At 45.0% G+C, this 14,654-nt stretch overlaps 1 protein-coding gene across 1 annotated transcript in view; it reads right to left on the bottom strand.

Moving 5' to 3' along the window:
• Positions 1-13,683, bottom strand: part of baiap3 (BAI1 associated protein 3) — a 29,090-nt gene extending 15,407 nt beyond the window's left edge. Inside the window, exons 1-2 of the mRNA XM_076038482.1 lie at positions 13,466-13,683; positions 5,633-5,775 (exon numbers count right to left, since the gene is read on the bottom strand). Coding sequence (XP_075894597.1) covers positions 5,633-5,766 — 134 coding nt within the window. The 5' untranslated portion in view covers positions 5,767-5,775; positions 13,466-13,683. The remainder of the gene's footprint in view (positions 1-5,632; positions 5,776-13,465) is intronic.
• Positions 13,684-14,654: the final 971 nt, after the last annotated feature.

Genomic DNA, 14,654 nt, shown 5'->3' with positions numbered 1-14,654 from the left:
TCATGGTGATGCCCGCACATTCAGGGAGGGGTTGGGCGAGGGGAGGGGTGGGGGTGGGGTTTGGCTGGCTGAACACCTTAGGAATCCCCCCACCACCAAAACCTCCCTCCCTTCCTCCTCCTCCTTCTTCTTCTTCTTCTTCTTCTTCTTCGTCTTCTTCTTCTTCTTCTTCTTCGTCTTCTTCTTCTTCTTCTTCTTCATTCCATAAATGTATGTCTTTGTGAAAAATGTGCGTCATTTCCATTTTGTTTATGGAAAATTCTTCTGTTTCTTCATCTTCTTCCCTCCGGCGGATCTACGCAGATCAGTCTCACAGAAGCACATCACGCAGAGGAGCCCCGTCGCACATCTTTATTAGCGCCGCCGCCTCACAGCGGGCATGTGGCAGCCCATCCCGGCACCCGCTGGCCCGGACCCCACGGCAGGAGCCGCGAACGGCAGAACCTCGGAAGCCGCTGATGACGGCCGTAATGGCCGCCAAGCTGGAAGGGCTGGGCGGGTGTCGTGCAGTCGTCTTACTGGTGCACTCACCTCAAACGGTGTTTATCGCCCCGAGAACCCAACCCACCCATTCCCCGAGCAGAAACACACACACAGACGAGCACACAAAAGAACGTGTCTTACAAAAATGTTGTTTGAAATGGGAAATAATGTCGCACATCGATAGAAAAAAAAATTTAAACAATTTCTGAGCAAAATCCATCTCCCTCCTTGGGAGATGGATGATGGATCAAGCTCCCTCCTTGCTAATTCATTTTCAGTACGTCGTTGTATTACATAACCACTTGGCCATAGTTTCTTTGATCATCAGCTTAACAATGCTGTCTGTAGCGCCATCGGTATTACCGAGGAAAAGAAAGTAATTTGAGGCTAATTTCTTGTCTTTCTTTCAAAAGCGACTTTCAGCAGGTTTAACTCGTCAGGATAGAAGAGTTGAAGCTGCCCGGCCGGCAAGTTTCTGCCAGGCTGGCACTGCTGATTTCACAATGTTCAAAAAACCCCTTGGTATTTTGTTGAGGAACTCGTCATTCAGCGTTCAAAGCGCTCATAACCATCAGACAAAGTCAACAATCCCTCTCTCAAGCAAACACACACACACACACACACACACACACACACACACACACACAGACGCGCACGCCGTTTTTGTTTGTTTGGGGTTTTTCTTTCTCTCCTTTTGGAACACAGACAGCACTAATAAGCTTCATTTGATTGTGATGCAGTCAATTCATAACACGTCCACTCTCGGTACTCCAGGGTTTTTTTCCCCCTCCCAAACAGAAATCTGTGCCCATCATCTGTCATTTAAAAAGCTAGAGGCTTTCATCCCTGCAGACTGGGATCTTTTTTCTGTCTCTATCTATTGGGGGAGAAAAAAGTACGGTGAGAAGGAGTAGGTGAAAAAAGGAGTGTAAATAACAGCCAAATCAAGACAATTCTGATTTGATACATCAAACACACAAACACACACACACACACACACACACAAATAAAAGGGAGGCTGATATATTTCAACTGGTTCCTTTCCCTCTCCCTTACACACACACACACACACACACACACACACACACACACACACACACACACACACACACACACACACACACACACACACCGGAGCACGCACAGGCCACCAGAGTAACAAACAGATTTGATGTTGCTAGGTAACAGGTCCTTTATCAAACTGTCATTTCATTCTAATTTATTTTCAGAGGTCACAATTACATGTTCCTGCTGGGAGAAAGTAGGTCCAAAGAAAAAACTTAAACAAAACACCAGGACGCTTAACTTGTCAGGGGCAAGCCGTTTGAAAGCATAGATGGCGGCGACCGCGGCGGCGATTACAGTGGCGGCAGCGGCGACTGCAGTGGCGGCAGCAAGCTCATACTTAAATGCAACATGGCAGCACGTTCGTGGCCAGCGTGAAAGACCCTGTGACGGCAGACCGCCTTCCCATGAAAAGAGAGCACATTGTCGGCCTGAATCATCGCAGTTGGCAGTGTGTAATGTCAGAGGTGAGGATCACCAAAAACACGCTTCCCACTCAGATCATTAAGCAAAGAACTGTTTCTGAGTGTTGCTTTCTGCAGTTGAGTTTTCCTGTTCATCCTCCCCCTTCCTCTGTCTTGTCTCCTGTCTCCCCTGCTGGCGGCTGGCGTGGGAGGGATCATCAGCGTTATCAGCTACACCTGCTTCCACAGCTCACCTGCCACTGATTCACCTGATTGCCTTCCGCTGACCTGCACCTGTATTTAAACCTGGTGTGATCATCCAGCCGCTGCCAGTTGGTCAGAGGCTGCGTTTCCATCACCCCTAGAATTGCGCAAAACCTAAATAGCGCAATAAAAAACTTGGAATGACTCATTTGTTGAACCTTTAAAATCCATCATTCCATCCACTCTCAATACCCGCTTCATCCTGAACTCATGGTTGGGTTGGGGTGGAGGGGTTCTGCTGGAGCCTATCCCAGCTGTCATAGGGCAAAGATAGGGTAACCTTTAAAATAGTTTAGTTCTTAACAGTGAGTCTTCAAAAACCAGACAGACTTTGCTAAATGTGCTTCTGGTAAATTTGACAAATAAGTCTTAAATTAGCATTTTTTGGTTTTGGTTAAATATAGTCATGCTCGTCACGCATGACCACAAGTGCATGTGTGTGTCTGACCAGCATCCAGCGGCTGTTAATCGGTCTGTAATTTGCAAATGGGACTCAGTGTCCGTGTGTAATAATTGTAATTATACTGCTACTACAGGTCTTTGTTTAATGTCATCTTGAAGCTGAATCTCTTGTCTTGCATGAACTAAAAAAAAAAGAAAGAGAGGAAGTGAGTGAGGCAGAGTCGGCGGGGAGAGAAATTCATTAAGGAGACGGTAGCGACCTCGCAAATGAAAGCACCAAACAAACAAGTGCGACCGCTGCTGGAACAAATCAAATCTAAGCACACAACAACGAGAACAACAACAACAACAAACCTAGCCCAATATAAAAAAAATTAAATAAAATGAACCTGGATATTGCTTTCTGAATAGCACACCGTCAGTCTCATCTCTTCCCCTTCAGTCTTCAAAAGCATCTTTTGCACGTGACGTGAAAGCATAATTTGCTGGGGCTATATTGAAAAAAAATACACACTAAAAAAACAAGCCACCTCCAATGTTCTGCACTGCTCCGACCCAGTGGACTGCTCCGCTGGGTCGGAGCAGCCCGAACCCGGCTTCATTTGCAAATTCTCAATTAAAGCTGGAGAGCAGGCAGGCCAGCGGCAGCCTGAATATGTAACAAAGATCAGCAGCCCGCCTCTAATGATGAGCGCCCTGGGTGTGTGAGCATGGCTGGGACTCAGGGCATCAGCTGGAAGGGAAGAGGAGGAGGAGGAGAAGTAGGAGGAGGAGAAGAGGGGTGAGAGTCCCTCCAACCTATTTCCGACTAAGCACTCGTGTGATTGATACATTTTCAGCGAAACTTCCTTCAACAGACCAACAAACACGTGTGCAGTTGAAAGCAGGATGAGCCTCGTGGCTCTACAGAAAAGTCTCCTTTGGCGTTCGCACCTGAAACTGATCGGAACTTGGCATCCGACGTTATCACCCCGCTCGGTAAAAATAGACACGGACGTCATTACACATATAAGTTCACATCATGACAACAAGCCCCACTCGGGTTGCCATAGAAACCTGAGGTTCATACTAGTTAGGCTTCAGAACACAGCGGGGATTAAGATAAAAAACAAAAGAAAAAACAAATAGAATGTGGGGCTTTCACCCCCACTGCCACTTTACTTGTTGCAGTAACGCACGAGGGGGTTAAACAATGATTGACAAATAAGTTTAACTGGCAAAAACCAAATGTCAACACAGGGGAAATAAAGACCTACACAAAATTCTGTTAAACACAAAATATGGTAGATGTTAACTTATTTTCTTAAAAATAAATTGCAGATAAACTGTTCCAAAACAGCATGATTTTAAGTAATAAGAGGTTAATATATTTATTCAGGAGATAAAATAGGGAAGATTGTCCCAATTATTGAACCAACATAGCAAAAACCTCAAACCACGATGTTGAATCAAAAGGAGCATTGCTGCATCCAGAAATACATGTGAAGCTTTGCTTTACTTTCTTTATTTCTTTCTGTCTTTCAATATTAGGTGATTTCTAATGGTTCCTAATGCCAAAAATATGAGCTCATCACTCGTAAGGGAAGGGAAGAGCGCTGCGCTACTCGGCAGTGCTGAGAAACTGGTGTGGACATCAGGAGCTTGTGGTGAAAACAGATTTACAAGATGGCAGCGTTTCAGTTCTCCGTCAGAGTCTGACTGTGCAGTCGATGTGTTCAGGGGGTGGGGGTGCAAAAGCTCACAGAAACTCCGTAATGAATGGGCGACCGCATTAAGGACTCTGTCGACAACACCGGATGACTGACATCGGAAACAAGGGGAATAACGTCGGCTTCGGAGCTTCTGCTGCCCGTTTCAGAGAATAAGGCCGTCATTATCTCTCGACGCTGGACTGGCAGCAATTCAATGAAATATAGAAGACTCTCATTATGAATGGTTATTACTTGTTTGAAACAGCGGCAGTATTAACTGTACCCGGAAATGGTGCCTCTGGAAAGGTTTTTAATAAAGGAGGAGCACCGACCACCTGATTTTTGCTGAAACACACGCAGAGTTTAATTTGTCAGAGTCCAACTGATGCTGGAGAAGTCGGGAGGAATTTAAGAACAAAAATGTTCTTAAGGAATTTCATTCATTGGAGACACAATGTAAACGACACAAAAAAACACTGAAAATAACTTCCGACTTGTCGTTTCTTGGTCATTAAACATATAAACAAAAATTCACACACATACACAAACACATACTCTCAAATCTGCGGACTCATGCTGTGCGACATGGCAGTAATGAGTGAGGGCCCCCAAGACACAGCCTTGGGGAACTCCACACATCACTTTCTCAATTGAATCTCCCTCCTCCCAAACCAGCGCTGATGGGCCCTCGGGCTTCTCAGCGAGAGCACTCAAGACTGATTTAGCTGTTCACACACAATTTAACTGTGTCAACTTGATTATAGCATTGGCCCAACCGCAGCTATTAAAACTCCCATGTTGTGCACTTTGCTTGATTGAATGTTGCCTGACGGTAATATGTGTCTCTAGACTCTGAGTGAGTGAGCCAGGGATAAAAACACTTCATCCTTTGCTTTATATGCTTGCTCACGCTACAGGACGTTTGTGCTTAAGCCTCAAATTCTAAAAGAAAGCTTTCTGTGATTTCATAAAAGGCATTGGTGTCTCTTCCCTAGTAAGAAACATCCCCAGTCATGGACTTCTCGTAGTTTGAAGGTCTAAGGAATCTGTTTTTTGGGGGGACCAGAATTTCTAAAGTCCCAGAGATTGTCACATGTAAGGAGAGGAAATTTGTCCTCCGCATTTGACCCATCATCCCCTGAAGGAGCAGAGGTCCAACAAAGTGTCAGCAGGGAGGCTAAAAAGCAACATTTTTGCAGGAGGCTGTTAACTGAGGGCTAAACATAAAACGTTCCGGAGATCTGAAGTGTTTGTGACCCTGTGAGGCTGGGTGTCATTAAGAAAGACCTGGAAATGAACTATGAGAGGATTTAGAAAACTCACCTTCGAGATAATGGTTCGGGTCGGTGTGTCAGAGGGCTGCTGGGAGTCGGTGGCGACTCCCTCCGGGTCCTCAGAGACTGGCTCCTCTGAACCTGCCTCAGCACACTACTCTTCAGGTCCAGCAGGGTCGTCATGATTTTTCACTGTCACAACACAAAGAGAAAAGACAGTCACAGTTTTAATTCTATTTCAGCTTTTTCTTTAAATGGAGCCCTGGCTACTTCTGGCAGGGGATTCTTCACGTCTAAGCAGCACCACCTTCCCTCTGGTCCTTCCGAACATCATTATACGTGCCCTAGAAAGAAGGTGCGTTTCTATTTATGCCTGACTGCCGCTGCGGGGGAAGAATTCATCTTTCACCTTCAGGTCAGTTTGGAGCCAATTTAAATGTATTTTTGGGATCACATTATGCAAATGAGGAGCCATAAGAGCAGAACAAAGAAATCCTGAACGTCTCAGTTAGAGAAACCAAACTGTCACAGGATCCAAAAATATGGCAGATTCGAATGAAAGCCCGATGGTGGTAAGTAAAAGCTGTATAGAAAGAAGGAAGAGACAAGAGGTAGTAGCGCATTTTGCTGCTCAACAGATGTAAAAGTACATGAGTGGAAAAAAAATTTGTTGCCGGAAATGTATTAATTGTAAATTGTATTAATTGTGTTTCCATCCACAATTTGAAAACAAAACGCTGGCATCAGCGTGGAGCATTGCAAGAATTCCCAGTTCACTTTTCCATCAGGCCCACATGTCACATAGACTTGGCTTCCCATTTATTAAAGCAATTTATCATTTTGCATGTTGAATGTGACAGCTGCGTCGGTGTTATTAAGGTTAAATTGACATATGAGAGAGACGTTAATATAAATATGAAATATAAACGTTGAAATTGAGCCCGTCGGTCAGCTGTTGCTAAGCGATGGGCTGGAACTTAGTGGGATTAGAGTGGACTCTCATCTGACATATAGCTAAAAAAAAATAAAAAGCCGAATGAGGAAGTGAGTTGAGTGGGGAAAAGCCTCAGACCAATGAAGTCGACTTTGGCCCTTGACACACTATTTAGCCGGTGGCCAATTGATTTCTACACTTTCGAAATGATATTAGAATATTGACCATATCGCCTCTAGACTGTCAGTGAGCTTCCAAGTAGTAGAAAAGTTTTACCTGTCAGAAATGAAACCATGAGTGACTCAAATCTACTTCTAATACTGAAAGAATTGGAATTCTGCCTTTAAATTGTCATTTTTAATTGTAAGCTGAGGTTTACACATCAAATATGGAATTGTGTGGATCTGTGGAATCTGTAATATTAAAGGTCCTTTTCTAGACGGGGTCGGGGAGTGAAGAGGTGGACTTACACTGCATTCCAACAAAGATGCTTCTGTGTGACCCAGAAAGTGTATTTTGCTCAGTATCTGCAGCATATCAACCCTTTATTGCAGCTTAATCTCTCAATCTTGACTCAAGTCTGGCTGCCTATAAATACCAGCGGTTTTATATTAAAGTCGACCTCAGAGGAACAGAATACATTTATCGGCCGCTGCGTTTTTTTCCAAGCCCGGCGTCACACTTGTGCGCGGCCCTTGTGTTTTTGTTTCTTGAAACCAAATTAATCCGGAAACAAGTGCGGCGTCAATAATTGCGGGGAACGTCAGAATAGTCGCTGAAGCCTCCGAAGAATCTCTCCGAGAAGAGGAAGATGGAAACGTGCAGTCAAACGACGGCATCCAATTACTTTTCTCTCCCTTAATCTACTTTAGAGCGTGACGTGAGACTCGCACAAGGGCTCCACCCGTTTGTGCACCTCCAGCACCTCCGCCGTGCTGATGAGCAGCAGCAGCAGCAGCCGCAGAGGGATGACACATACATGAGAGAGAGAGAGACAGAGAGAGAGAGAGAGAGAGAGAGAGGGTTTGATGGATGGAGAAGTTGTTTCAGAAGACAGTCGGACATTATCAGGCACTCAGACTCTCTTTTCAGCCACTGACAGCCGCTTCTGTGTGGAACAGAGGCGACGTGTGGTGGGTGGGGCTGCTCGTTCAGCCTCTACGACTACAACAGGAGACACAATAGTCACTGTTACCACAATGTAATTAAGGATGATTAGAGCGCTGAGCTCGTGGACATATGTTTAGTGCATGGTGTGTTGTTTTTTTTATCGTTCACTTTGACGGTTAGAGGAAGTGAAGATATTGTTGTGCCCCTGGGGAAAGTCATCACTCTTCTGCCCAGAGAGCAGTTTGCAGCAGCTTTTCTGCTGCAAGCACCAATTTCATGGCACAAGACGCACCATTGACTGCACAAAAGGAGAGCTCACTATTGATCCGGGAGGCTGACACCTGTTATCCACTTTGACTGGACGCTCTTTACTCTCGGAACGATGTGTCGATGCTTCCACTCCATCAGAGGTCATCAATGTGTCACTTCGCCTGAAGACTGATGGACTTTCCTGTTTCCTGTTGTAATCCCTCCCCCAGGGGATTAAGCACTGGATGCAAATTCGACCCTTTTCTTCATTCATGTTGTGTAAAAACCTTCAGCCAAACATGCAAATTTCATCACATTTGATAGTTTTAGGAGGACAATTGTGAGCTTGATATCAAAGTATATCCTTTATTTGGAACATTACTACTGAAATAATTGTTTTTCTACCTAAAATGAAGATTTCTGACTTTTTTTTATGAGTCACTGAGGTGGAAAAGTGCTCCTACCACTGACACATTTTCTGGAGGAGAAACGTTGGCCATGAAGAAGAAAAGCCAGAGAAAAAGTCTACACAAATAAATATCGGATTATAAGTCAGTAAAATATCTGTAGCCACTTGAGGCCTTTTTTATATTTCAATTTTATTGGAAAAATTCCTGCCATCACAGTTTTGCCTTTCACATGAAGGACAACTAAAGAAGAAGAAAGAAGACTCAGTCGTCACTGAACAAATGGACGGAGTCAGTCCGTGTCGGCGACCAGCCACTTCAGCACCACAGACAGCTCCCAATCTCCGCACACATGCAGTTAATCTCCATTTACAACCGTAAACTAATTAAACGACGACAACAGTGAACAACGACAACAACCAAAACACACATTGATGTCAACAAGACACCTGTCGCAAATAAGCACAGTATCAGCAGGCAGTACCAAAGTATTGATTCATATCGACCAAATTATTATTGAATTCAGGGTCTGTGCCATTCAAGCTTGTAGCTGAAAAGGCGTGAAAGAGGAGTGAAAGAGGAGTTGATGTAATTGTGGTGAAAGGAAGCTGATGTCAAAGTGAAAAAAACGTCCTTGGGGACATCAGGAATAACCGAGACCTTTTTTTGATCTCGGCTACGGAGCTGAGAGTGCATCACCCCAGGTGGCAAGATTTCTGAGCTCTTGATATATTTTTGGTTCAACAAGAAAACATTTTCTATGTCTCCATGGCGACATTTCACGGCCAGGCGGGAGGAAATGTGCTTTGAATGGGCAACATTTAAAAAAAAAAAAAAAAGAAGTCTCAGACCCACAGTGTCTGTCAGTTCTCCCTATTTAATAAAGCAACCATCAGCTGTCAGAGCTGTGAGAAGTAATCCGAGTGGCAGCCAGGTACTGCATCTCTCTTTCCCTCTCTCAGGCTTTGGTTCTTAAGATGGGACTGTGGGGAAATTCACAACTCCTCAGTTGGGTTGGGACTTTGCAGTTTAAAAGGAAAGATGGAAGAGTTCAGATGACGAGTCGTGAAGGCCTAAAAGTCAAGCGAGCGATGAATCACGATCTGCGGGTAAACAAGGCCATCAGCTGTATCACGAGGATGCAATCAGAGCTTAATAAAAGACACGGAAGCCTGTTTACGGCTGATGCAGGGCGCACATGCAAGACTGTCAAATATTAGATGACTATTGTAACCAAAAACAGTGTCATGCATCAGGTGCGAACGAGTGAAATCAATTAACAGCAAAACAAAATGAGAGAATTAACAAGAGACCGGAAAAGTAATTTATCTTCATTTGAGTGACGCCGACAAAAAAAACACTTTAACTTCACAGATGTGCAGATACTACAAACCAAAGATGAACATATTAAAAACAACAGCTAAAGACACAAATTATCCGATTGACTTGGCAAGAATATTGGATATTCATATGGGACCTGTGAAAGGAATTGGGGAACGACGGAAAGAAAGGCTTTCCCATTGAAAAGAATGATACAATCCAACTGAGTCATATTTGGCACTTTCTCAGTAAAAGGCTGTTTGAAATGACTGAAAAAGAGCTTTTCACCTCAGGCTGGTTGACTCCAGAGGCCAAAGCTCCACTCGCTTGGAGACACTGATGTTTTTTTTTTTTCCTACACGAGCAACGTGTAAAAGGCGGTGGCGGCTGAAGAGCCACGAGGGATCGTGTGTCTGGCTGCTGCAAACAGGAAAAACGTTTTTAAACACCGTGTCACACTGGCAAAAAGCACCAAAAGAAGATGGAGAAAAAAGAAAGAAAAAAAAGAAAATAAAGCCCCAGCAGGAATCACATGATATCCTGCAGCATGCCAACCGGGGGAGCTGCTGACAGCTAACAGGCATCACAGAGCAGCTGTCTCCCAGGTGAGCGCCATTCAATTACGGCGGTGAAACTCTCCCTGCTGGATCTCGCTTCCGCCACAGCCGTCAAGCCGCGCTGACAAAACTGGGTGGACGTGCCACCGGTGCTGGGCTGCCAGGCGAGGGGTGAGGTGGGGGGGTTGGGGGGGTGGGGGGGGTAGGAGGAGAGAGGGGGTGCCAGCACCGCCGGCGGCACCAAGCAAATGCCTTTCGCCGCAACACGGGGCGCGAGGAAGTCGTGCCAGGGAAGCACTTGCACGCCAGCGTCTCTCCCCACTGAGAGCCAATGAGCCTGGCAGCCAAAGACCCCTTACTGATAGGGATGGAGTGTCTCTATGGTAACGGCAGAGGGAAGGGAGCTGGTAAACACAGGTAAATGATATTTTACAAAGAGCGGGAGGAGGAGGAGCAGGAGAAGAAGGAGAAGAAGAAGAAGAAGAAGAAGAAGAAGAAGAAGAAGAAGATTTTTTGATTTTTACAATCACATTTATTTACAAAATAAAGGCTAAAAACTTATGCACCTAAATAAATGATTAAACAAAGAATTAAATGAACTAAAAAAATATAATAATGAACAACAACACAATATCAAAACCAAGCCAAAAGAGACAACCCATTCAAAACAAAACGAAATAAAAATAAAATATTAAATACATAAATAGACAAATAAAAATAAAAACACCAAAAAAAACACAAACACAAATCAAAAGCCAAAAAAAGAAAACATTCAACCTTTTAGTGCATCAGAAAAAAATAACTTATTGTTTAAAATAGCACACAAAGTATTCTTGTGGCACCAGATTTTTTGGAAAGCGTCAATGCAACCAAGCACAAGACTGACACACAGCCGTCGCAGCAGGCTGCAACCACGAGGAGGGCAATGCAGAGAAGTGACCCCTTGTGTCAAACTATGTTTGAATTCTTGGAGTCTCACTCAGTGTTTAAACCAGCAGTGTCGACCCTCAAACGTTTCTCCCTCATTTTCATCCCCACGTCCAGCCGAAGCGAGAGACCTTTTCCAAGTCATTAGCTCCTTCTTGTCGTGGAGCTACACAAAGTGTTTGAGCAGGTGTGACAGCCAGTCTTGTCCAGTGCGTTCCATATGTCGATCAGGTGGGTGTGTACGGGGTAAAACTTGAAGGAAGGGCATCAGGGTGGATTAGGATCCTTCACCCTTTTTTCTTTTTGCACATTTCATCTCTCGTCTCGCAGTCAATTAAACAAATGTGCGTGCCGACGGCCTCCTTGACGCTTTGTGAAATCAAATCAAGTCGGATGTGCACATTTTTTGACCCCCGCGCTCTTTCCGCTCCTAATTCGATCAGCTGCAGCCCGAGCGCCGACGTGCTCGTGTGATAGCTGTAAGTGGATTATTCTGGAGTGTCGCCCGTGTTTAAAAGCATGACAATCACAACCGACAGAGACAAAGAGCCTCATCATCGGCCATCAACGATATTATGTGAGCGGCCTCCTGCCTCCCCCCCACCCCACCCCTCTACTTCCACCCCGCCACCTCCGCTGCGAGGGCCAGATCAGCTAAACGGATCAACCTTGGCAGTTCTTTAACGAGCCTTGGCAGCGTCCACGACCCCACCGATCCATAACTGTATGCACTTGCAAGATAACATCGAATCCATAGTCAAGCAGGCTCCGGAGCTCTCAGGAGAGGGAGGGGGGGGGGGGGGAGGCACATCCAGCCGTCTACTCCCAAAACCTGTTGTCGCGGCACGACAAGCTCTCTGGCTCGGGAATTGATCTGCTGGAGTGAAATCCTGTCTGGGAGCAGACAGCCAGGCAGCGGAAAATCACCCGCTGCAGCCGAACGGGAGCAAATGTAAAACTTAAACAATTGCACGAGCCTGGTTTATTACGGTGGCGGGTTTTGTGCACCCTCTCTTACACTGAAAACACTCCAGAAGCAGCCAGTGAGTCAGGGATCAGGCAAGAGGAACAGCAGCCAGCCAACAATGTCTCCTCCACAGAGAGACAAACATCAACCTGCAGTCTGCATGCCTCTGTTTTACAATGAGTGGTGCTGTGAAGTCATGCGAGCGCACACACACACACACACACACACACGCAGATGCACGCACACACACAAACAAACCATAATTAGTGTGGCACAACAGCACAGAACACTATATCTGTGCAAACCTTTTCATGTCTGTGTGACTGGCGGCAAAGGCTAAACACTGGGGGAGCTTCAGAAGTAATGACCACCGATTTGCTGTATAATAATCAGTGCAGATGATTAATTAACGCCTAATGAGCTCATAATTATTGGGCCAAAAGGGTGATTGGGGAGTGGGAGATCACGCAGGCCTGTCATTTTTGCAGTTTACTCACAGGGGCGCAACCACCGTCAGCCCCAAACCCCCTGTCGGATTTTCTAGTCACTCCTATTTAATTTGCAGTGTTAAATGCCTGTCGGCTCGGCAGTTGAAAATCGGCACGCTGCCGTGAGAGAGGCTGCAATGGTAACGAGACGGAGAGGTTTCAGTCTGACAGGTGGAGGTCGGGAAGTGAAAGGGGTGAAGGGGCTCCCCTGGCGTCAGCCTCAGGATGCACCCGAGAGAGGTGCATTTAAAGGCGGGAAAAAATGTCATAAGGTCAAATGTAAATTCATGCCCCCTGTCTGGTTATAATGAACCCATATATGTGCATATTGACATGTGTTTGTCTATATTTTTCCTTGCTTTTGATTATTCTGTCTTTTTCTTCTTCTTTTTTTACAGGCAATAAATTCGCCCCCCCCAAAAAAAAAAAGGTAAACAATGAATTGAATTGCATCAAGTCGTGCAGACAACCACCTGTCAATCAAGCATTTATCTGAAATGATGTGTTTCATAAGAAGAGAGAGGGAGCGAGTGGCAGCCTGGTCTTTCCACCCCTCCTGCACTGTGTCACCAAAATGACTATTTGATCAGAACTTTTTTTTTTTTTTTTTGGTCACACACAAGAATCAGAGTAAAATAGATTTGACTGACAAGTTCCCAGCTGCATTATTATTTGTCCATCATGACGCATAAAAACAAGCAGGTACGTACACAACTTTGCCACTCGTCCTCAAAAAAGTCTAATGTGAAATTTCTGCATTAAAGAGAGAAAAAAAAAAAATCAGCTCAACAGGTGTCAGTCAAGCAACCTCCTTCATAAAATGAGCAACATTGTTTGGAAGCTGATGCAAGTTAACAACTGCAGCAGCTCAATCAAAGAAAAACATTTTGAATTAAATTTTTAGAAGGAAAAGAAAATGTTACCTGGGTCTGCCGACAGTTTTCCAGTGTGAGAATTTTTTTTTTTCTTTTTCTTAATTGTCTGCTGCGCGTGTCACACTTCCTGTGAATCAGTTCTCTCTCTCTTGTGCGCCGGTTTTGTTTTTTCCCCCCTCAGCCCGGCTTGATGCAATCAACTACGGTGTTGGCGGCGCTCGGAGATTTTTCTTGTCATAGACGGCAGACAACAGATCATTTTTGGTCCTGGGAAATGCTCTTCTGGGCGCGCGCACCGCCGATGCTGACCCAAATATGGCCAAAGGAAGCGCCGCGCCTCTTCACTGACCCTGTTCGCTGTCGGGAATCCGGATGCCCTGCCCGTTTGGGAATCGACGAGCATACGACGCAACTCGTATAGTAACGAGTAACAAGTGGCAAATGTGAATGGAGGGGGAAACGAAGGATTCCTAAAGAAGACTGAACTTGGATCTGTAGAGAAGACAAAAAAAATTTTAACGCAAAAATGACGCCGTTAAGTATATGGAAAACACTGAGAAATGCATTAAAAAAACAACAAAAAAAAAAGCAACAACAACAACTCCCAACTTCTAAATTAAAGCCAAACATGAAAACATATAGGAAATGTGTTCTTCCTAAAATTGAATATTGGCTGTATGGGTCATCCACTAAACAGACAAGCTACCCTGTAACAGTAGCACCATTCGGGGGTTCAGGCGCTTCCGCGCCCCGGGCAATTGCGTAACAAGATGAAAGGTGCACATTTACGGCGTGCACCTGAAGGCATCATTTGACTGTTGCTGAGGGATGCGCCGAGACGTTTTTCTCCCTCTCAACCTGCGGGGCGGAGGTTGGGCTGCCAATCAAAGCGGGATTCATCCCACCTTTACTTTGTTGTGACTAATGAGCTCATCAACAGCTTTAATTGGATTGCATCTAAACGCACCTTGGAGGGACTAATGATGTGACCACCACATCCCATCCTGTACAGCAGGGAGGCAGGAATAGAGAGGAAAAAGCCCAGCCACCTCTAATAACACACGCCATTATACATTTATACTCTAGGAACCATATCCAGAATGTTTTTTCACTTGTGGACTTGACAGCCGTCATAAATCCTGGCAAAACCTGATTTGCCATTTATTTTAAAACGGAATACAGTGAGACGGAAAAAGACGAAGCTTGTCAATAAATCACAAAAGCTGATTATTCAGAA

The sequence above is a fragment of the Nelusetta ayraudi genome, unplaced genomic scaffold (genome assembly GCF_046127955.1).
Source record: "Nelusetta ayraudi isolate G7.1 ecotype Tasmania unplaced genomic scaffold, CSIRO-AGI_Nayr_v1 ptg000057l, whole genome shotgun sequence".
In the NCBI taxonomy this organism is placed as follows: domain Eukaryota; kingdom Metazoa; phylum Chordata; class Actinopteri; order Tetraodontiformes; family Monacanthidae; genus Nelusetta; species Nelusetta ayraudi.
The sequence above is the reverse complement of the archived record's forward strand: the minus strand, read 5'-3'. Positions and strand labels throughout refer to the sequence as shown.